Source organism: Podarcis pityusensis (genome assembly GCF_964106645.2).
Source record: "Podarcis pityusensis genome assembly, chromosome: 8".
In the NCBI taxonomy this organism is placed as follows: Eukaryota; Metazoa; Chordata; class Lepidosauria; order Squamata; family Lacertidae; genus Podarcis; species Podarcis pityusensis.
In genome coordinates this window covers 15,414,104-15,437,685 of record NC_138033.1, presented here as the reverse complement: position 1 = coordinate 15,437,685, position 23,582 = coordinate 15,414,104, and the positions used below count along the sequence as shown (strand labels likewise).

At 43.7% G+C, this 23,582-nt stretch overlaps 1 protein-coding gene and 1 pseudogene across 2 annotated transcripts; one reads left to right on the top strand and one right to left on the bottom strand.

Annotated features, from left to right (window-relative positions):
* Positions 1-10,002: 10,002 nt before the first annotated feature.
* On the top strand, positions 10,003-14,678 carry LOC308484300 (chemerin-like receptor 1 pseudogene; annotated as a pseudogene). The gene is made up of 2 exons (XR_013991451.1): positions 10,003-10,086; positions 13,512-14,678. The product of XR_013991451.1 is annotated as a chemerin-like receptor 1 pseudogene (transcript).
* A 4,579-nt stretch (positions 14,679-19,257) lies between these two features.
* On the bottom strand, positions 19,258-21,977 carry LOC308484041 (formyl peptide receptor 2-like). Its single transcript, XM_081018539.1, has 2 exons — positions 21,857-21,977; positions 19,258-21,023 (listed from the first exon to the last, which is right to left on the bottom strand). Exons 1-2 carry the CDS (start codon positions 21,930-21,932, stop codon positions 19,978-19,980), a joined length of 1,122 nt encoding a protein of 373 aa, XP_080874665.1. The 5' UTR covers positions 21,933-21,977; the 3' UTR covers positions 19,258-19,977.
* Positions 21,978-23,582: the final 1,605 nt, after the last annotated feature.

The following is a 23,582-nucleotide window of genomic DNA, read 5'->3' as shown; positions in this document are numbered from 1 at the left end:
CAATGCTGACAGTCGAAACAGATGTTCGGCTTCCAAAAAAACCGGAACACTTACTTCCAGATTTGGGAGCCAAGCCCTTCAGGAGCCAAGGGACCACTGTACATCTCAAAATCAAGCGTTACAAGAGCAATTTCATAGTAAAACGGCAACATAATAGCAAATATAACAGCATATTTAAAAACCACAAAATTTCAATACTATAACTATAGCAAGATTGCATTAGCAATATTACATCTCCTGGCAATAGGAAAAGTAACAAGAGAGCATGACAGTTTCACCAGTTTCACTTGCAACTGTACCTTCAGCAAAAGCACAATTTCAAGGAGTCTATTTACTCAGGCTACTAAAGGTAACCCAGTTTACCTCGGGATCAAGGCATTTTTCTGGGACCCACATTAGCTTCTGCATTTGAATTGCAAATTACGTGGCTAGTTTAAGCCAGCTGGAATATTGCTTTTTAAAAAGAAGTTAAACCAGGAAAGTGAATTGGAGATAAAACGAAAGATACTGCTTCTCTGCAGGGATTCATTTGTTTATTTTGTTTATGTGTTTATTCTGTTTTGACCAGTCTTCATAAAAATAAAAATAAAAATCCCAAGGGCAGTTTCTACCTCTCTCCTGTTAAATTAACAAAATACACAATAAAGCAGTAAAACATATACTGACAATCAAGTAAATAGTCCTGCCATTAAGAATCCAAACCATTAAAGAAAACTAGGGCAGGAATCCTAATAGAAAACCAAACAGCACCACTCTGGCTTAAAAGAGTTGTGTTTTCATGCTATGCCTGAAACTCAACAAGGAGGGAGCCAACTGTACCCTTAGGGGGAGACAGTTCCATGGATGGGGCAACACAACTGAAAAGGTCCTCTGCACATTACAGCCCCATGAGCTATGCTCATCAGTGGATCAGAGGGTCTCCTCTGTAGATCTTAAAGCACAGGCTTGCGCATAGTGAGAGAAGAGTTCCTGCAAGTATACGATACTTGCTAGAGTGCTTCTCTGGCTCTTTGGAACCAGAGCACAAACTTGGCTTTTCTATTTGTTGTGATGAGAATGAGAGTCTGAGCTTTGGGCTTCTGCACTGCCCAGGCTTCTTTGTATGGGAGAGAAGGAAGCTCAAACCTTTTGTTTGGGGCTTATAACAAAACCACAGTTTCCTGTTCAGAATATGAGGAACTGTAGTTTGTACAAACCACAATCACCAAGATCCAGATTCCCAGATGCTCTCATGATGGTGATGGTCTATACTGGAGTCCTGGGGTTCTCTAAACACTATTGTGCTTCTCTGATCTTCTTTTCAACCTTTCTTTATCCTCACAGGAGCCCATAATGAGGGCCTGACTGTAGAGTCTGGACAATTGAACGATACTCTTCTCTTCCTGTTAGCCCTTTTTCTGATGAAGTAAGTGGTTCTTCTTCTGGCTTTGATACTTGCCTTGTCAGTCAGTTTGACTGAAAAACAAGACAGATATTGAGGAAATGACAACAGCAACAATCAATCAATCAATGCATTACAATCAATAGGTCAGAAATAAAAAAGTGTACTGTACACAAGAATCTCAGAGCAAAACAGAATTCAAAATGCAACATAAGAGGCATCACATAAAACTACAGTAATTTCGAATTAGTCCCTGAACATGGTCGTTCATTGCTACTTGTAGAAATTTAGCTACTGCCAGTGACTTCTCTGGGTCTGAATCTTCCATTAGGTATTTAACATAAAATGGAACTGACCTCCCTACGAGTTTGGTCAGCAAAGGGTCAATGGTATGCTGTTCATCTCCAGCAAAGAAATTACAGAACAGGAAGACATGTTGTATAGATTCTACTTCCCAAGTAGGTGACACGGGTGGCGGGTGGTGGGTGGTGGTCTAAACCACTGAGCCTCTTGGGCTTGCAGATCCGAAGGTCGGTGGTTTGAATGCTCCCATTGCTCTGTCCCAGCTCCTGCCAACCTAGCAGTTCGAAAGCATGCCAGTGCAAGTAGAAAAATAGGTACCTCTGCGGTGGGAAGGTAAATGGCATTTCCTTGCGCTCTGGTTTCCATCACGGTGTTCTGTTGCACCAGAAGTGGCTTAGTTATGCTGGTCACATGACCCAGAAAGCTGTCTGGACAAATGCCGGCTCCCTCGGCCTGAAAGCAAGAAGAGCGCCGCAACCCCGTAGTCGCCTTTGACTGGACTTAACCATCCAGGGGTCCTTTCCCTTCCCCTTTTACCTTACTTCCCGAGTACTAAAAGGGAAAGAAGGGTGCCACCATCCGTACCTATCCTGTAGCACAATAGCAGTGAGAATTTACCCACCCTCCTCCTCAGTCCTCAAAGCATTGTTTTCCAAGCTGGAAAAAAAGTATAAATCAGCTGCATATTAGTGAAATATTGGAGCACATCACCTATTGAGCTAAAATGACAAAGGCTGCAATTGTATGTTCAGTTAACTAGAGACTATGTTCTTAATTAGGGGATGTGGGTGGCGCTGTGGCTTGCCGATCAGAAGGTCGGCGGTTTGAACCCCCACCACAGGCTGAGCTCCCGTTGCTCTGTCCCAGCTCCTGCCCACCTAGCAGTTCGAAAGCACATCAAGTGCAAGTAGATAAATAGGTACAACTCTGGCGGGAAGGTAAACGGTGTTTCCGTGCACTGCTCTGGTTTCGCCAGAAGCAGCTTAGTCATGCTGGCCACATGTCCACAGCTGTCTGTGGACAAATGCTGGCTCCCTCGGCCTATAGAACGAGATGAGCGCTGCAACCCCAGAGTTGTCTGAGACTGGACCTAATGGTCAGGGGTACCTTTACCTTTACCTATGTTCTTAATTTGTGCTTGGATTGTTGTCACAGTTCATTGACTATCTTGTGAGCCACTTTGGACACAAGTATGAGGGAATGGGGCATACAAATATAAACTGATGATCCACACCTGGCTATTCTTATAGTCTTAATCTCTCCATTGTATTGTTCTTTAGGGTGTTGATATGCTGTTTCTTCTTTCTGACGCTTTTTGGGATCCGAACAAGAGGAAGGTTCCACTGATGCAAGAGGTTCCAAAGAAGTGATAAGGAGGATGCATGTTTTTTCCCTGTGGGAAAGGCAATGCGATCACATGCATATGTGGCCATGCTTGAATTCTGCTGCCTCAAGGAATGACATCATGCCAATGCAGAGAGAAGCCCCAAGGCACACCTACGAGGTCACATGCACCCAAGATTAAACCGAATGAGCGGCAGCTTTGGGGGCTCATGCCTCTTAATTACAAATGTAGATTAGCTTTGCAGTTCCATACGCAGCCACGTACTGGAATAGTTTTTACCAGACTTCATGCACTCAGCTTGTAAATATAGCATTGGACTATTATGTGACCAGCCCACATGAGGTCATTCCAGTGCCGGATTTACGTATAAGCTAAACAAGCTATAGCTTAGGGCCCCACTCTCTTGGGAGGCCCCCAATTATTTTTTTTAAAGGAAAACAAAACTGGATGCACATTTCCAAAATATGAGATAAAAAACAAATAAATTAAAACCTACATACAGCAAGTGTTTTGCGTTGTGTAGGCTCCTATGAGACTCTAAGTTATTGAAGGTAATGGGGGCCTTTATATGTCCAGCTGTCCTTTGTCAACAACAAATTGTCTCTGTTTTTTGTGTTGAATATATGCTATATTTATGGACCTAATAGGTATCTAAAGCTATTTGCACATGCAGAATGTAGGCACCCTATATATAGAAACGAGCAAACCAGTGATATCAGGGAGCAGGCTAGCAGGCGGGGCCCATTACTTACATCATAGGAGCCTACACAACACAAAACACTGTTGCTCTATGTAGGTTTTATTTTATTTGGGTTTTTTATCTTATATTTTGGAAATGTGCATCCAGTTGTTGTTTCTCCTTTAAATTTTTTGGGAGGCCCCCAAGAGAGTGGGGCCCTAAGCTATAGCTTGTTTAGCTTACATGTAAATCCGGCACGGACTGTGGTACACTTCTGGTCATGTCACCTCAGGAAAGATCATGCAGAGTGGAAAAGAGGAACCAGAATGATGAAGCGGTTTTGAGAAAAGATGTGTAAGACGGGATCTGATGTAAGTTTACAAAATTGCACGTGACATGGAGAAAAGTGGGAAAGGAAAAGCTTTTCTCCCACTCACATAACACTTGAACTTGTGCACATGCCTGGATAGCTCAGTTGGTTAGAGCGTGGTGCTGATAACGCCAAGGCTGCAGGTTCGATCCCCATATGGGATGGCTACCTATTCCTGAATTGCAAGAGGGTGGACTAGGTCATCCTCAGTGTTATGTATTGAAATTCTCACCCTGGCTACCAGGAGTATTGTGTATGTAGTTTTCACTCAGGTCCATTTCAGTTACTTTAGGCGGGAAACTCTGGGTTGTTGTTGCTACAATGTTGACAGCCAGCTGCCTATAAAAGCAGGCCGGCTGAGCTGTTTGCTGTTCAGTTCTGTTCCAGCTTACAAATAAAGAGCTGCTTTGAAGAAATCGTTGCGTCGTCTGATATGTTCACCCACAACTTAACACTCAGGGTCCCTTCCAACTCTGAAATTCTATGGTTGTGTATGCAATGAAGTTGAATGTTGAAAGATTCAGGAAAGATAGAAGAAATTATTTTCTGTTGTTAAAGTTGCAAAACATTGAAGCATCGGATGGAGCAATGGAGAAATTTCTGAAACAACAATGGGATATCAGCTCCACCCAAGGCATGATGGAGAACAGCAACAACTGGGAAAAGATAGACATAACATTTTGCAAAAACCCTTGACAGTAAAGATGCATTTTAAATAAAAGGACACATTCTATTCATGTAAAAACATGCTGATTCACGGACTGTCCATGGGCTGAATTGAGAAGGCAATTGGGGTGGATCCCAGGCCTTAGTTTGCCATGGTCTAAAGTATGTAAATCTTCCAAAAGTACTTAAAAAACAAAAAACAAAACTAGAGTCCTTTTCATTGGGAATAATTCAGACGGAAATTCCCAGGTGTCAAAAAAGGTTATTTATGTATGCCACTACTGCAGTCCATGTTTTGTTAGCCCCCAAATGGAAAATGAGCGAGGTCCCAACCAAAGAAGAATGGCAACTTAAGCTGATGGACTATGCACAGCTTGCAGACTCAACATACAGTCATACCTCATGTTACGTTTGCTTCATGTTTTTTCAGGTTGCGTCCCATGGTGACCCGAAAGTACCAGAAAGGGTTACTTATGGGTTTCACCATTTGTGCATGCGCAGAAGTGCTAAATCGTGCTTCGCGCATGCACACAAGCACCAAATCACACCACACACCGGCAGAGATACAGTGCTTCAGGTTGTGGGCTTTTCATGTTGTGAACAGGCCTCCGGAACGGATCCTGTTCAGACCAGAGGTACCACTGTATATGATAAGAGAACAGGAAGAACATACATTTAGAGAAGATTGGGAAATGTTGGAAGATTGGAATATATGGGGGGAAATTGTGTACACTGGAAAACGTTGGCAGCATTGAGATAAATTCAACAGTGATCAAGGTGTCTCCCCTGCCAGGTAAGTGAAGTGGGCTTGACTTCCAAAGGGTTTTGATGCTGTTTTGCAAAAGCACCCTTTCTCCTGCCCACCCCACCCCCATTAAAACCCCTCCCTGACAAAACGTGGTGCCAAAACCTTGGGATCCCTGACTTCCGTTTCACCTGTCCGGAAGCCGCTTTCTCTGACTTGAAACGGGGGCGCCTGCCTGGGCTGCCCACAGCAGTGCCCCGGGGGGTAGGGGTGGCAGCGAGCAGAGTGACCGCCTGCTTCAGCCTGGCTTTTTTCCTGAGCTGACCCTCGACTTGCCCTGTGGTCGGGCGGAGAGTCTGGACGCAGCGCAGCGGCTGCTGCTGCTTCCTGTATAGCTGTACAGAACCTCACACTTTGGGTCCTTTTAATGTGCAATTTTTCTCTCCGAGGAGATTAAAACTGTTAACGCAGTGTTGAACTTACCAACCAATTTGAATGGTTAAGACGATGCCTGCCCCCCCCCCCAACGTGTGTGTGTGTGTTTTTAAAACAAATACAAAAAAACTCAGGCTGCTGGTGGAGGTTGGCTGGGCTGGCAGGTGAGAGCGGGGCTGGGAGGAGCGCCTCTGGGGTTTTTCTCCATTTCAGGGAGACCCCAAGTGGTTTTATAGCGGGGTTTTTTTGTATTTCTTTATTCTTTTGTAATGTCCCGTATTAATATTTAAAGAAAATATTTTTAAAAAATAAAAATAAAGAGATAAATTCAACAGTGTAAATAAGTTTTGATGGATGTAACAATGGAATACCAAATGGTTTAGTTTATATAAAATACGAAGAGATTTATGAAATGCAGAATGAACCATGGAAAGAGAAGAAGGGAAGTCACTGATATCTTAAGGATGTTTATATGAGTCTTCTAAATTGTAAAACAGAAAATTTAATAAAAATTATATATAAAAAATAAAGTATGTAAATCTTCCAGATGGGGTCTAAACCTCAGTGGAGGCCCTGACCAGTCAGGTGCCATGTACTTCCCAGTTGGAGTCGCTCTGTTGTTATTCCCTGGAACTCCCAATCACTGAATGGGGGTAGTATCTTATCTTTCTTGTGTTACGTTATTCCGCTTTAAGACTGTTTCACTGCTTTTCATTTTGTATTACACCTGCTACTTAATAAAAGCGCTGAACTTCTCTCCACTGGTGTCCTTATTGCTGCTGAATCCAAAAGAACTCTTGCCTTTGGCAAAACTTTCAGATGGGTGATTTGTCATAACATCTATATTATTTTGTTTCTTTTTTTATTATTTCCTATTAAGATCCTGCCTAGTGCTTATTTAGTTTACTTTGCTTGAAAGGACATGGTCCTAGTGAGAACTGACCCAAAGAAATGATCTTGCTTGTTTCCCAAATTCTAAGTTTCTCTTTCTAGCATTTATGCAGAACCCATCCTTCTTATAGGAGAAGTTTATTAAATTTTGCTGACAACACCAGATTGCTGTCCTAATCTTTACATAAAGTATTAAGGAAGTTTTAGTTGTGGCTTCCAGGACATGTCTGAGATAAGAACTAGCACCAGGGTCAAGAAAATTAATTGAGGGGTATATTTTATACTAGCTCTTCTGGTGCCATGATCTACAGAAATGAACCACACCAAAAATTCAGATTGACACACGCTATTACACATGGACCAGCCCTATTTTAAAATTAGGGGTTCCCTCCCTGATCACCGATTTTTTTTTTTGTTTTCACGGCTGCGTGAATTTCACTGGCCCAGAGATGGAAAGAAGATAAAGTTCCTACCATAGAAGAATGGCAGATGAAGCTAATGGATTATACTGAAATGGCTAAAATGACCGGAAGAATCAGAAATCAGGAAGACCAAAATTTTAAAAAGGAATGGGGAAAATTGATAACATATCTTAAAGACCATTGTAATCAGTTAAAATCATTAGTAAGGTTGGAATATCACTTGTAGTCTAAGGTTGAATTCTGGACATAATGGAAGAGGTAAAGGTTTGGATTATCATAAAAGATGCGGGAGGAATTGATTAATAATAGGACCCACAAAGGGGAGGGTGGAAGTCCATCTTGTTTTTAGGATTTATGCTTGATATATCTCTGTAAAATTTTAAGTTGAAAAACCAAATAAATATTTTGTTAAACAAAAAATTAAAAAAATGTTTTCATTTATTTATACAAGAATAAACAATCAACCCTATTAAACATGTGGTTGCAGAGGTAGATTTAGGGCAGCGCAAGCGGAGTAGCCACACTGGGTGCACAGACAATGAGGGTGCCTTCTCAAAGTATCAAAGGTAAGCAAGTATCTACATGGTGCTTAGAGAATAACATGCACCTAAATATTAGTAAGACAAAGGAGATGGTGTTGGACTTACGGAGGAAGAGAGGGGAACCTGCTCCGTTGTATATCGGGGGGGGGGGGCTGTGTGGAGAGTCTCCTCCTTTAAATTCCCGGGAGTTTACCTTAGTGAGGACCTCACTTGGAAAATCAACATAACTCAGGTGGTCAGAAAGGTCCAACAGAGACTCCATTTCCTCAGGGTCTTGCGAAAGAATAATGTTAAACAACAACTGATGAACTCCTTTTACCGGTCCATAATAGAAAGTGTCGTTTCATATTGTATCACAGTGTGGTATACTGGCCTGACAGCCATGGACAGAAAGTCTCTACAGAGGGTGGTGAATACAGCACATGATATCATGGGCTGTCCCTTGAGTCCGCTAGATGACATTGCAAGGGATCGTTGCCTTAGGAGAGCGAGAAAAATTCTCAGGGATGACTCACGCCCCGGCCACCACCTCTTTAATCTTCTACCCTTGGACAGGACATATAGAAGTATAATCAGCCGTACCAACAGGCTAAAAAATAGCTTCTATCTGTGGGCTGTTAGACTGTTGAACGGAAAATAACATAGGGAAATTGACTTGCGAGGTGGTGTGTTGTTCAATAAGAGATTGAGTGTTTGTGGGGGGAGGCTTGTACAATGGTTGTACAATGACAATAAAGGTATTATTATTATTATTATTAAGTGCTCGCTTTGGGAAGGAGGTAGGAGGGTTCTGGGACCCTGCCAGAGCCTTGTGCCTCCTTCCCAAAGCTCATCTTAAGCCAGCGCCATGAGGGCTGGCGGGAGGGCATCAAATGTTGGCCTCACAACAGGGTGACATATTACCAAGGCGGTTGGGTGGGGGGGAGGAAGAAAGAAATGCTGCATCTCCTCCCCACCCTCCTCCTGATTATACCGCAGAGAGCAGGATTGAACCTTGGTGAGAGGAGAGTTCAGTCCTATAGGTAACACACCAGCAAAGTAGACCCTTTAGAAGTGGCCACTTTCTCCTCCTTCCTCCACCATGGCTCATTTGCCCTGCCTTTTGACAGCGCTGGATCACTCTGGGTGGGACAGCTTGTGGTGATCTGGGGCTAGGCTTTCTCCAGATCCAGTGTATCGTCCTAATTAAAAAAGATAAAGACCCCTGACAGTTAAGTCCAGTCATAGACCACTCTGGGGTTGCGGCGCTCATCTTGCTTTACAGGCCGAGGGAGCCGGCGTTTGTCCACAGACAGCTTTCTGGGTCACGTGGCCAGCATGACTAAGCCGCTTCTGGTGCAATGGAACACTGTGACGGAAGCCAGAGCGCATGGAAATGCTGTTTACCTTCCCACCTGAGCTGTACCTATTTATCTTCTTGCACTGATGTGCTTTCGAACTGCTAGGCTGGCAGGAGCTGGGACTGAGCAATGGGAGCTCACCCCGTCGCGGGGATTCAAAGCGCCGACCTTCTGATCGGCAAGCCCAAGAGGCTCAGTGGTTTTTAGACCACAGCACCACCCGTGTCCCTATCGTCCTAATTATTAATGAACTAATGCCAAGATTTCCTTGGACAATGTGATAATTGCTTTTCTCGTCCTTCCCTCCGTTCTGAAAAAAAATATTGTTCTATATTACAGCATTTCTATATATTTTATATTCAGACGTTTGCTGAAAAGGTTTGCTCATAGCAAAACAGCTTGCACACTTTATCTTTTTATAGCTTTGTGTGGCCTATCATTCTGTAGTTCTGTTATAAACATATTTAAAAACATGGAATAACCTCACTTGACTTCCTTATAGAGAAACATTTATGTATATATTTTGCAAACACAGCAATCCTATGTGACATAATATGATTCCCTTCATTATGCAATATTAAGAGTTCCAACAAGATGCTTACAGTGCAGTTGACTGCAGTATTTGGAGATCTAACAACCAGCTTATGTATGAAATTGCACATGAATCAGAGCACTGGTGGCTAAGCAACCTGTAAAAACCCAAAAATTACCTAATTGCCCCCTTTTCTCCACTTCCCACTGCGGCTTTCCGGGACAAAAACTGAACGGTGTGTCCTGTACTTAGTTTTCGCATTCAATTTTTACTGAATTGCAAAACAATGTAAATCATCTTCCTCTTTCCTCTTTCTGCTTCTTCCTCCTGTTTCCTGAAATATTAAAGCGTGCTGCTTTAGCAGAATCCAGCCACATTTCCAGAGTACAGATAGAAGTCAGAGACACGGCAGAACTCATCATCCTCGCGTGTAACGTAAGTACATCAAGGTGGGGCAGGAGGGTTGCCATCTTCCGTTTTCCTGATGGGGAAACAGTCTTAGAATAGATGCACAACAGGAGAAATTTAGTAAGTGCAACTTCACTCATCACTGTATCCCCTTCAGGGGGGAAACTGCCTCTGTCCTAAATGCAGCTGTTAAAAAAAGCACAGGTTGGGGAAAGAGAGAGAAAGAGAGCAGTAACAGTTCTACACAGAGAGGAGAGTAAAGGCTGGACGATCCGAGGCAGGTAGCTCAATTTTGGAGAAGAACAGCTCTGTCTCTTCCTGGCCCTGGTAGATTCCACTAGTTAAACCCATTCCCTTCTCTTTCCACATTGATCTGCAATTTTCTAAAGGTCCTCAGAGAAAACACGTTTACGTACATATTTTTGAAAGCATTTCCTCACAGAATAAGGCATGGGCAGAATTATTTTGTCTTAAAATGATTACTTTTAAATTTTTTATGTGTTTTGGTGGGATTTGATATTTTCTTGATGTGGCAGCTGGATTGCAAAAATCAGAAGTAATGACGCCCCTTTCCAAGGCATCAACTCAGGAGGTCCAGAGCTGGCCAGTTGCTATTGGAACTGACAAATAGCAAACGACTCTAGCGTCTGCACCCTAAATCACATCCATTTCTGCTTCTAGTCTCTCTTGAGTTAGACCCTTAGCACCAAGGCTATCCTAATGTGTGAGGGAATAGGACTCTGAATACCAGTTGCTGAGAATCACAAGAGTGCAGTTGTGATCAGGTCCTGCTCTGGTTATCTCCCGCTTGGGCTACTGCAATGCGCTCTACGCGGGGCTACCTTTGAAGGTGACCCAGAAACTACAATTAATCCAGAATGTGGCCGCTAGACTGGTGACTGGGAGTGACTGCCAAGACCTACATTGGCTCCCACAATTCGTCGTGTTGGTGCTGACCTTGAAAGCCCTAAATGGCCTCAGCCCAGTATACCTGAAGGAGCATCTCCACGCCCATCGTTCAGCCCAAACACTGAGCAGGGCTGTCTTACCCATAGGTGCTAGGGGTGCAGGGCATCTGGGCTCTGGGCTCTCAGGGGCGCCAGGCTGAGAGCATGGGGCCCGAGAGTTGTCTGGTCTTTATTACACATTTGTTCTGAATGTTCATGGAACTGTTATATGACAATGAACATTCACCCTGGGTTGCTTGTGCAGTAGTTATACACCTTCCTGGGGGGGGGGGGTCATTTGTTCATCCCATATTTTTCTGTGTCTTTTCCTAACCATGAAGAGTCTGTTGCTTTTAATTCAAAAAATAGATTCATTGCACTTAATGCTTTAATTCACTTTAACTGTGCAAACCTAAGTTTCATGTGCTAGAATTCCTCCTGTGAAAGTACTGAGGGGACCAGAGATTCCAAACCCATATTGATGAATGATAAGGGAATGATCTTTTGGATCCTTAATATCTCTACAAAATAGCTTAGAACTAGAATTTGTGACATCTTCGGGCTGGGAGAGATTTTCACCAGGGAGAAAGAAGCTGTGTTTTATAAAACGGCCCCCTTTATACCACTGTTAAGCTAGAGGAGAAGCCCGCCCTGTGCTATGTACTCTGAAGGAAACTCTACTCCCCCCCGGAAGGATCTACCTCACCCTCCCAGCTTCACGTTCTTACACTGTGTAATCTAAACGCAGTTTGTGACACAGCATTTCGTCATCCTTGGTTATGTTTCCACCTCACACCAAGAAAGAGCTTAAGCTAACCTTCTTGAGGCTTGTGGACATCTTCGGCTTTCACAAGGCAGAAAAAGGACCTGCCTTTACCAAAACAGCTTAGCTGGGGTTAATTTGATGGGTAAAAAGAAAGAAAACCAAACCACAGGAAGATGTGGAAATGTGGAGCAATTCACTTGGAAGAAGGAAAAATGGGGGGGGGGGACTGAAATAGACCAATTCACTTGTCTCTAATGCAGAGCCACATTCTTCCCCTCCCCTTCTGCTCTCTTCCCAATAATATATATCTATATCTATATGTTTATCTGTCATCTATCTATCATCTATCTATCTATCTATCATCTATCTATCTATCTATCATCTATCTATCATCTATCATCTATCTATCTATCTTCTTTTAGCAGATGTTAGGAATTCCCCCCCCCCCCATTTTTCTTTTCGTTGCCATTTTTACAGGGGATCTGGGCATAGTGTCAAGTTAAGTGTGACATCATTTGGGTGGCTGGAATCTCAGTTGGCATTATGTTTTGCAACACCCCCAGTGGCTCTGCTGGAAAAGAAAGTTAAGAAACAGTTCAAAAGCAGGCAGAGAGCCTCATGGGCATGGCAGCAAGTCTTCTGACATGCCATCGTGCCCATGGGTGTCACATTAGGGACCGTTGCCCTAGATCAGGGATGTCTAACCAGTCAACTGCGATCAACAGGCCAATCCCCGGGTGATAACGGGGTAGAAAGAGCATCCGGCCCTGCCCCCTCACTCTGTCCTTCAATCGTGTACGATTGCAAAAACGGAAGATGGAGACATCGCTGCCGGGTTTAGTACCTGGGGAGCATTTTATGGTGCACCCCCCCTAAAAATAGCTCAGCAACTTTGGGTCCCCCCAATGGGTAGATCACTGCTATTCCCCCCCCCCCCCGGGAGTAGATCACAGTCTCTTAGGAGTTGGACATCCCTGCCCTATACCATCAGCTTGAAGAAGGCAGCTTCTCTTGAAGCAAAGTGTAGAACTAACCTTTTTAAAAACGAACTCTGGAGAATGGATCATAGGCACACAGGAAGTGGTCTTGTACAGAGTCAGACCATATCTAGCTCAGTATTGGCAATGGCTCTCTAGGGTTTTGGGTAGCAGTCGCTACCAACCCAGATGGCTGTATGATCCTATGCCCTTCTAAAATGTGTGGGGTTTGGGGGGCGGCTATTGGGTTGTTGTTTTTGTTATGTATTTTGTGGTTTTATATCTTGATTTTATTCTGTGAATAAATTTATAAATTCAATAAATAAACATAAAAATAAAAACCATCCTAGAAGGGTTGTGACTATAAGGAGGATGACTGAGGGGGCATGGCTGTGATGTGACATGGCTGCAAGTATCATGAAGGGACCCTATACTTTATTAATTTAGCACTACACTCCTGTGCAAACACCCTTTTGACTGAGCCAGGTTTCCACCAGCCACATAGTTGGTGTCTTAAAGGGCAAGTGGATGTATCTTGGATAAAATGGCCTGACAGGCGAAACTGGGAAGCGTGGTGAGTCTAATTAGTGCTAGGGACTAGAGGCTACCCTCTCCTTCTCTGGAGACATTTGATTGTCTTCTGTGGGAAATGGATGGATATTAACCTGATCCAGCCAAGGAAAAGGGACCTTGGAGCTCCTCTGGTCCAACCCCTTGCTCAGCTCCTTATGTTCTTCTCAGTCTCTCTCTCTCTTTTTCCAGGTAGGAAAAGAAAGAAAACACGACTGCCGAGTCTCTGTTGGAGGGAATGGAGTACACAACTCTACCGCCAGTTTTCACTGTTCCCGACAATGCTTCTAATGCCTCGATTGTCCCCTCTCTGGGGAAGAAGGCCAATGGAGGGACTTATGACTTGTACAAGTGGATCAATATTATAACTATGATCATCTACAGCCTCGCCTTCCTGCTGGGAGTCATCGGTAACGGGCTGGTCATTTTCATCACCGGCTTTCGTATGAAGAAGACGGTCAACACAATTTGGTTCCTCAACTTGGCCATTACTGACTTCACCTTCACCTTCCCTCAGCCCTTGACTGTTGTCTATATTGCCCTGGATGCTCATTGGCCATTTGGCCTGGTGATGTGCAAGCTGATCAGCACTCTTGCTTTCTTCAACCTCTTTGCCAGTGTTTACCTCCTCATGGTCATCAGTATCGACCGATGCATTTCTGTGTGGTGCCCTGTATGGTCTCGGAACCACCGGACCCCCCGGATGGCTTCCTTTGTGTCGCTGGGTGTTTGGATCCTGGCTCTGGTGCTGTGTTCACCCTACTTACATTTCAGGGACACCGCCCCATCCCCCAACGATCAGAATGTGATCAACTGCTTTAACAACTATGGCAAGACCAGGGAGGAAGTGAATCTCAACCGACAAGCTCTCATCATCAGCCGGTTCATCTTTGCCTTCGCCATTCCCTTCAGCGCCATCCTCATTTGCTACGGGGCCATTGTCCTGAAGCTGAGGAGGGACAGTTTGGCTCAATCGAGCAAGCCCTTCAAAGTCATCACAGCTGTGATTGTGGCCTTTTTCATCTGTTGGTTCCCTTATCATGTCTTCTCTTTCCTCGAGACAAAACTTCTCGTGCAGCCTGAGCTGTTGGGGGTTTTGCGTATTGGCTACCCCTTTGCCTCCGGCTTGACATTCATCAACAGCTGCCTCAACCCAATCCTGTATGTCTTCATGGGACATGATTTCAAGGAGAAGCTGAAACACTCTCTCTTCTCCGCCTTTGAGAACGCCTTTTCTGAGGACAGCAGCCAGAGCACTTCCAGAACCAAGGACAAGTCCTCGATTGAGTTAGATGCCCAGCCATGAATACTGTTTTTTTCAATTGTTTTTATTAAAGATTTTCTTGAATTAAAAAAATACATATAGTGTCTCTGTTTTTCCAACTAAAGCATCCATGACAGATGGCTACCCAACCTCTGCTTAAAAACCTCCAGTGGAGGAGAGTCCACAACCTTTCAAGAGAGACCCTTCCATTGTTGAGCAGCTCTTACTGTCAGAAAGTTCTGATGTTTAGTCAGACTCTCCTTTCTAGTTACTTGAAGCCATTGGTAACTGTGCTGTGCTATAGGTGCTGAGATGTGTAAGGTGACCCCTATCTTCCTGCCAGAGCTACAATTCCCAGAGCTCCCTGTGAAGAGGAATTGATTGTTAAATCAATCTGGCAACTGTAGCTTTATGAAGGGAAGAGGTGTCTCCTATGAACTCTTAGCACCCTTAAGAAGCTACCACCCCCAGGATTTGTGTAAAAGATATACCTGCTGCGTATCTCTCTGTCATTCTTCTGTTAAAGAAATGTTAGGTGTTAATGTAGCTTCCCCTTCCAAGCTAGGTGTGCTTACCTTATAACCAAGATAAGGAATCCTTCTGCCTCTGTTTCCCTCCTGTAGGGTGGCATCTTGCAGGATTTTGCTAGAATATATGTCTCGCCAGAGTGGTGCATGCTCCGGTTACCTTTGAAGGTGACCCAGAAACTGCAACTAATCCAGAATGCGGCAGCTAGACTGGTGACTGGGAGTGGCCACCGAGACCATATAACACCAGTCCTGAAAGACCTACATTGGCTCCCAGTACGTTTCTGAGCACAATTCACAGTGTTGGTGCTGATCTTTAAAGCCCTAAATGGTCTCAGCCCAGTATACCTGAAGGAATGTCTCCACCCCCATCATTCAGCCCAGACACTGAGGTCCAGCTCTGAGGGCCTTCTGGTGGTTCTCTCACTGCAAGAAGTGAGGTTACAGGGAACCAGGCAGAGGGCCTTCTCAGGTAGTGGCACCGCACCCACCCTGTGGAACGCCCTCCCATCAGATGTCAAGGAAATGAACTATCTGACTTTTAGAAGACATCTGAAGGCAACCCTATTTAGGGAAGATTTAATGTTTTATCATGTTTTTAATATTCTGTTGGAAGCTGCCCAGAGTGGCTGGGGAAACCCAGTCAGATGGGCAGGGTATAAATAATAAATTATTTTTATTTTTATATAATCTGAAAGGCATTTATATAAGCATAACTTTACAGGAAACAATGTGTGTAAGCTCATAAGAATTCTTAGAAGTATAAGTAAATACACTAAGGATTCTTAGAGCAAAAATAGATAAGTAGGATTGATGGAGAATCAGTTATCAAGAAGAATGATTGCAACATACTAGTCATTCAGTCTCAGCTAAAGTGCTTGGTGCCTTTGCAATCTTTGAATGTGTCAGAGAGTTCGAAAAGCCCCAACAATTTTGAGATGAGTGAAGTTGCCTAGTGAGTAAGGGTGGACCACACAGATTGGGCACCAGAGGCAGCTAAAGTGTGTTTGGACGCCTGATCTCCTAGATCAGCGTTCTTCAACTTTGGGTCCCCAGATATTGTTGATGTCTGTCCAGGCCAAGGACAGCCTAGGCCAAGGATGGTGGGAGTTGTAGTCTAACAATATGTAGGGACCTGCTTGAAGTGATTCTTTTCCCAACTATGGAAGATGTGGTCTTCAGATGGGCAATGGTGGTAGTTGAAGCATCGCTGATCTAGGCTAGGGTAGGGACCTGCGTCCCTTCAGGTACTGCTCGACTACAATGTCCCTCTTCCCTGACAGGTGGCTATGCTCACTTGTGTCAGTGGGAGTTGGTGACTTTGGTAATATTTGCACAGCTGCAGGTGCTCCACCTCTGATCTAGCAGGACTACTTGATAGAGTGCTGGATAGGCAGAAGAAGGACCAAAGCTTGGTGCTCGAGCATCTGCATTGCAAGTGGGTACAGTGGTGCCTTGCAAGCCGAAATTAATTCGTTCAGCGAGTTTTTTCGTCTTGCGAATTTTTCGTCTTGCGAAGCACGGTTTCCCATAGGAATGCATTGAAACGGTTTCCCATAGGAAAAAGGAAACAAGCTTGCAAGACGTTTTCGTCTTGCGAAGCAAGCCCATAGGGAAATTTGTCTTGCGAAGCAACTCAAGAACAAAAAACTCTTTCGTCTTGTGAGTTTTTCGTCTTGTGAGGCATTCGTCTTGCGAGGTACCAGTGTAGTCCCATTCTGTGTCCCTGATTATCGCCAGATGACAGAAAGTGGAAAGCAAGGGAGATGAGTGCATCTACAACAAGAGGGAATTCCACAATTGGGGGTGGGGAATGACCAACAAGGCCCTGACACAGCTGTTAAGGGGGACTCTATCTATCTATCATCTATCTATCTATCTATCTATCTATCTATCTATCTATCTATCTCTATCTATCTATCTATCTATCTATCATCTATCTATCTATCTATCTATCTATCTATCTATCTATCTTTCTTTCTTTCTATCTATCTATCATCTATCTATCATCTATCTATCTATCTATCTATCTATCTATCTATCATCTATCTATCTATCATCTACCTATCTATATCATCTATCTACCTATCTATATCATCTATCTATCATCTATCTATCTATCTATCTATCTATCTATCTATCTATCTATCATCTATCTATCATCTATCTATATCTATCTATCTATCTATCTATCTATCTATCATCTATCTATCTATCTATCTATCTATCTATCATCTATCTATTATCTATCTATCTATCTATCTATCTATCATCTATCTATCTATCATCTACCTATCTATATCATCTATCTATCATCTATCTATCTATCTATCTATCTATGTATCCTCCCAAGAAAATTTTGAGAAATGGGCTAGCAATACCGGAAGAGGCATTTCTACATGAGCCATTGTGAACCAGGGTTGCCAGTGTTTCCTCCCAGGGTGATGAAGTTTCAGCATGCTGGCCACAGATGCATACTCTCTAACATTTCGCCCATGAAAATAGGAATTGCTATTTAACAGCAGCAGCAGCAGCAGCAATAATAATAATAATAATAATATTTATACCACACCCATTGGACTGGGTTGCCCCAGGCACTCAAGTCTGCTTCCAACGTATATAAAATCATAATAAAACATGAAACATTAAAAACCTTCCCTATACAGGGAAACCGGAACGGCTTCTGTAAATCCGGGTTTGTCCCTGGAAAATAGGGACAGGGTCTGCAGATACCAAACCCTAACATTGGCCCTGCTTCAGTATCCTTAGATTAAATGTGCTTCTGTCTCCTTCTCCTCCTTCTCTTGTGCTTTTACTAGTTGCACGTACAGCCAGAAATTCAGCAGGTGAGGCTTTTACCTATTACTGTCCACCACTTCTGTCCAAATGTCAAAGTCAGGATTCCATTGACCAAGAGACAGCATTAATCCATTTATTGTCGCAAATATACAGATCATCTGTAAGAGGGAGCTGGTGTCACGGCGGTATTGCTGCATAGGACCATCTTGTCACTGCTTAACTGCAGTCACTTTGCACTGCCCTCTAGTGAGTCGTAGTGGCACTGTGGGCCTATATTTATATCCCAGAGATGGTGCCATCACTCACCTGGGCTTTTTGTTCCATTCTAGATGGCCCTGGGCTCAGTAGCAGTCAAATGCACTGCACTGGCTTCCACTGCATCTGCCCCCCGCGTTCTAGTCCTCCACCCCAGCTTCAGTGGCAAGTGGATGGAGAGACCTGCTATGGGAACAAGCCACCTTGAAGGTGGCTTGTTGAGTCCAGGCAAATGATGGCATCGATTTCCTGTGCCAGAGACAGAGCTTGGATGGGAATCACAATACCACCTGCTTTGGGACGGATCCTCTTGGGGCCTACAGAGTAAAAGATCTTGCACAGCAAACCTACTTTTCCAAAAGATTGGGCTTCTAGCATTAAAGCAGGCATGGCCAAACTTGGTCCTCCAGCTGTTCAATAGTCGAACAGATTATCTTGGAGGGCGGTCGACTTTGAAGGTTTTTATACAGAGGTTGGATGGCTATCAGTCAGCAGGGCTGGCTCCAAAGGCACCTCAGCTGTTTTGGGACTACAACCCCCATCATCCCTAGCTAACAGGACCAGTGGTCAGGGATGATGGGTATTGTAGTCCCAAAACAGCTGGAGGGCCACGTTTGGCCATGCTTGCATTAAGGAAAAGGAGAGGGATATGCACTGGATAGGTTGGATGACAATGGTTTTGATGCAATGTCATCTATGGTTTCAGGATAGCTATAGAGTCCCTCACAGGCGAGCACAGAGATGCTGGCATACAGTTTAAAGTTCCTACTCAACCAAATTGCAATAGGTAAGCCCCCCCAGAGCAGAACCTGAATCATTGCCTGCAGCATTTGGAAACCTCTAAGAGGCAAATCACTCACTCTGCTCCAGGTTGCTGCTCCTGACTGAAGGGAACCCAGGAATCATTGCATTATGAACAATAAAAACAACAACAAAAACCATTTTATTATTTATACCCTGCCTATCTAGCTGGGTTGCCCCAGCCACCCTGAGTGGCTTCCAGCACATATAAAAACATAAAAAAGCATCAAACATTATTTATTTATTTATTTATTCATTTATTCATTTATTTATTTGATTTATATACTGCCCTTCATCATAAGATGTCAGGGAGCCTCACAGAATAAAATGCAGGAGAAAAACAAATAAATAAGTAAATCAAAAACAGCAAAACAATAACAATAACATCAAAAGCTTCAGTATACAGGGCTGCCTTCAGATGTCTTCTAAAGGTTGTATAGTTATTTATCTCCTAGGTTTGGGGGTCAGTTCATTTACTATCTTGCCTGACAAAGAGTTCTGAAGAACTCAAAACCTTGCACACTATTTTATTTATTTATTATTTTTTACATTTCTGTGGGCCTAATAAAGGTCTCACAATCCCTATTGTGGGATTGGGGATTTTGTTAATGGGACAACATGGCTAACTTCGTTTTTCCCGTATACATAGATATCTCTTCCTGGATCAATAACCGGGGCTAAAATCAAAGTAGAAGCAATTAATTCAGAATATGGGGGAAATGCAGAAGAGCAGATTTGGAGTGGATGTGCTGAACACAACAATACAGTGGTACCTCGGGTTAAGAACTTAATTCGTTCTGGAGGTCTGTTCTTAACCTGAAACTATTCTCAACCTGAGGTACCACTTTAACAAATGGGGCCTCCGGCTGCCGCCGCGCAGTCGTTGTGCAATTTCTGTTCTATCCTGAAGCAAAGTTCTTAACCCGAGGTACTATTTCTGGGTTAGCAGAGTCTGTAACCTGAAGCGTCTGTAACCTGAAGCGTCTGTAACCCGAGGTACCACTGTATTTATTTACTGGAGCTCCAATGCAGCTGATGATTTGATATTGGAGCTTCCTGTGTTCTGGGCACTGTCCTCAGCAAAGGCATTTTCAAATGCAGAGAGGAGTGAGTGCCTCAGCTTCTGCCTGAAATCAAAACCCATGAAGGCATACAAGATGGGGTTGAGGCAGCTGTTGATGAAAGCCAAGCAGTATGCCAAACGTTCACCAATAATAAAAAGCTCTGACTGCGATTCCTGGTTTTCTGGTTCTTTCTTGTAGAAAGAGAGGATATGAGAGGGTAGCCAGCAGACAAAAAAGGCCACAGTCACTGCTGTGATGACCTTGATGGGCTTGTTTGATTGGCTCAACTGGTTCCTCCTCAGTTTCAGAACAACTGCCCCATAGCAAACGACAATGACACTGAAGGGGATGACGAAGGCAAAGATGAATTGACTGATGGTCATTGCTTTGTGGGTGAACTTATTTTGTTCCTGAGTGTTGCCATAATCAGGGACACACCGCTTCTTGCCATTTGGGTATGCAACCTCTCCACTGAAATAGATGTGTGGTGAACATAGCACCAAAGCCAAGATCCAAACTCCAAAGGCTACAATGGAAGCTCGCTGAGGGGTGCGGTGATTATGAGCCCACACCGGCCAGAGTGTAGAAATGCATCGATCAAGGCTGATGACCATGAGGAGATAAATGCTGCCATAAAGGTTGAGGTAGCTAAGGGTGCTTCCGATCTTGCACATCACGTGGCCAAATGGCCACCATTCCAGGACTAAATCAGTAATTATCAGGAGCAGGGAGAAGGTGAATGTGAAATCAGCAATGGCCAAGTTGAGGAACCAGACAGTGTTGACTGTCCTCTTCATACGGAAGCCGGTGATGAAAATGACCAGCCCATTCCCAGTGACCCCCAACAGGACGATAAGACTGTAGGCTACTATAGTGAAAATATTCATCCTCTTCTCAGGGTCATCATTTGAATTGCTATGATCTGTTGGTTCAGTTACGCTCATCACTCCTTTCTGTGTCAGATTCTGCTTTACTCCTCTCTCTTTTTTTCTTGCTGAAACAAAATGATAAGAAAATGAGAACTAATGTGCTGGTTCATCTTTCTCATCTTCTGTTTATCTCAGTAGCCCAGCCAGATACATGTGGCAGCTCACAAGCAGGGCAGACAAGGAACTCGCCACGTTACTTGTCCCCAAACATATGGAACGGAGAAATATCCTGCCTCTAAATATGAGGTCCTCATTTAGCTATTGCTAAAGATGAGCAAATCTCTCCATCTGGATTTTTTCAGTTTCTCATTTTTTTTCTAATCTTAAATTCAATTCCCCACATTTCCAGATCAATTTGCAATTTTTTTAAAAAAAACCCTGATGAAAATGCATCAATATTTCTGTACAAATGTATCATAATATACACCTTTTTGCAAAGCAATTTCCTTTTGTATGCTTTTCCCTACATGTTTTAATGTATACTTTGTCTCAGTATATGCATTTTTAAAAAGTATTTGGCTGAAGGAAATGGCGAAAGATAGTTGTGTTCCAGTTCTCTTGTTTCAGAATGTTCAAATTATGTAGGCTCACCTTTAAATGAGAAATGAATAGAATTTCTCCCCATTCTTAGCTGTTGTGCTTAATAACAACTCTCAGACCCCTTAGCAAAGTGCAATTCCCAGGACTCCTTGGGGGAAGCAGATTCAGCCACAAAGGCCTGTGCCTTTAACACATGCATTCCAGAGAGAAATCTAGCCCATGTAGCTTTCCCAATTTAGAGCTGCAATGTTTGTGAAAGATACACCTGATAGATATATCCTGGTCATTTACATGCTAAAGAAGTGAATCCAGTGTTAGGGAAAACTGGACACCCTCCTCTCAAGCTATGTGTGCTTACCTTCTAAGCCAGACGAGTTGTCCTTCAGTCTCTTTGATTTCTTCCTGCAGACTGTTGGAGGAGTTTTCTGGAACATATTTATATAGGCAGAAAAGGGTTTACTTTCAGAGAGTAACGCCTGCAAGACGTTTCAGCGTGTCTGCAAGAAGGAAATTGGATTGGCAGAGAATCCGCTATCAGGAAAAAAGAGTATTGCGTAAGAGTCATTTAGTTCCAACTAAAGTACTCTGTGCCCTTCTGGTCTTTCTCCACATCAGTTCGGTATGTTGAAGTTCAAATCAGAATGTTAAAAAACGAAACCCCTCTGCAACTGAACAATTTTTGAGACAAAAGAAGTCACCTAGTGAGTAGGAGTGGGCTACTCAGGCTGGGCAGCAGGGGTGGCTAGGGCGTGAAATCAATCTTTGAACGAGCCAAACCGTTCACAAAAAACCCAACAATTTTTAGACAAGTGGATTGAAGTTGCCTTGTGATTAGGGGTGGATCACACAAGTTGGGCCCCAGAGGCAGCCGAGATGTGTTTGAAGACCAGGTCTCCTAGATCAGCGTTCTTCAACTTTGGGTCCCCAGACATTGAGCTGTCTTTCCCAGGGTCCCATACACATAGCCAATGATCAGGGATGGTGGGAGTTGTGGACTAACAATACCAGGGGGCCCAAGATTGAAGTTACTCCCTTCACAACTATGGAAAGTGCAGTCCTGAGGTGGACAATGTTGGGAGGTGAAACAGCACTGAACTCAATCAGGGCAGGGGTTTGCTGGACTACAGCTTCCATCATCTGGTACAGCTGGCTATGCTGGCTGAGGCAGATGGGAGTCAATTATTCAACAGGAATAAAGCATAGAAAAGGTTCAAATGGTCACCCATCTTTGCACATGTGTGGTGGATGGAATGAAAATGTTTTCAGCAGGTGCCAAAGAGATGTCAGTAAGGGGGATGAGTGCATACTCTCCAACGTTTCTCTGATGAAAATAGGGATGTCCTGTTCCGTAACAATATAAATAATAATAATTTTACTATTTATACCTCTGCCCATCTGACTGGGTTGCCCTAGCCACTCCAAGCAGCTCCCAACATATATGAAAAATCATAAAACATTAAACCTTAAAAAACTTCCCATACATGGCTGCTTTCGGGTGGCTCGGGGGTTGGATAACTCCATACTCTCCATCATTTCTCTGATGGAAATAGAGACACCCTAAGGAAAGGCGGGACATTCCAGGATCAAATCAGAAACCAGGATGGCTTCTGTAAATCTGGGAGTGTCCCTGGAAAATAGGGACACTTGGAGGGTCTGCGAGTGTATCTCCCATGGGAGGGAATTCCACAACCAGAGAAATATGATGGTGGGCAGGACTATCAATAGAGCATCCTGAGCAGATTTTGAGGCATGGGCTGGCAACAAGGGGAGAGGCACTTCTCCCTGGTGAGCCAAGATTGCCAGAGTTCCCTCCAAGAATGCTGAGTTTTCAGCATCCTGGCTACAGATGTTAAGCCCTGACATTGGCCCTGACTGAGGACACATAGAATAGATTTGCTGACTTCTTCTTCTTTAATTGTAGGACTCTTGTGCCTTTTACAGTTGCATGCGCAGGCAGGAATTCAGCAAGTGTGGCTCTTACTGATCCCTACCCAGCAACTTTGTCAGTTTGACGGAGTCCACCATCCTGTTCTCTCAGTGCCCAGACAGATGCTTTTGGGAATCCCACAACCAGGACCTGAGCA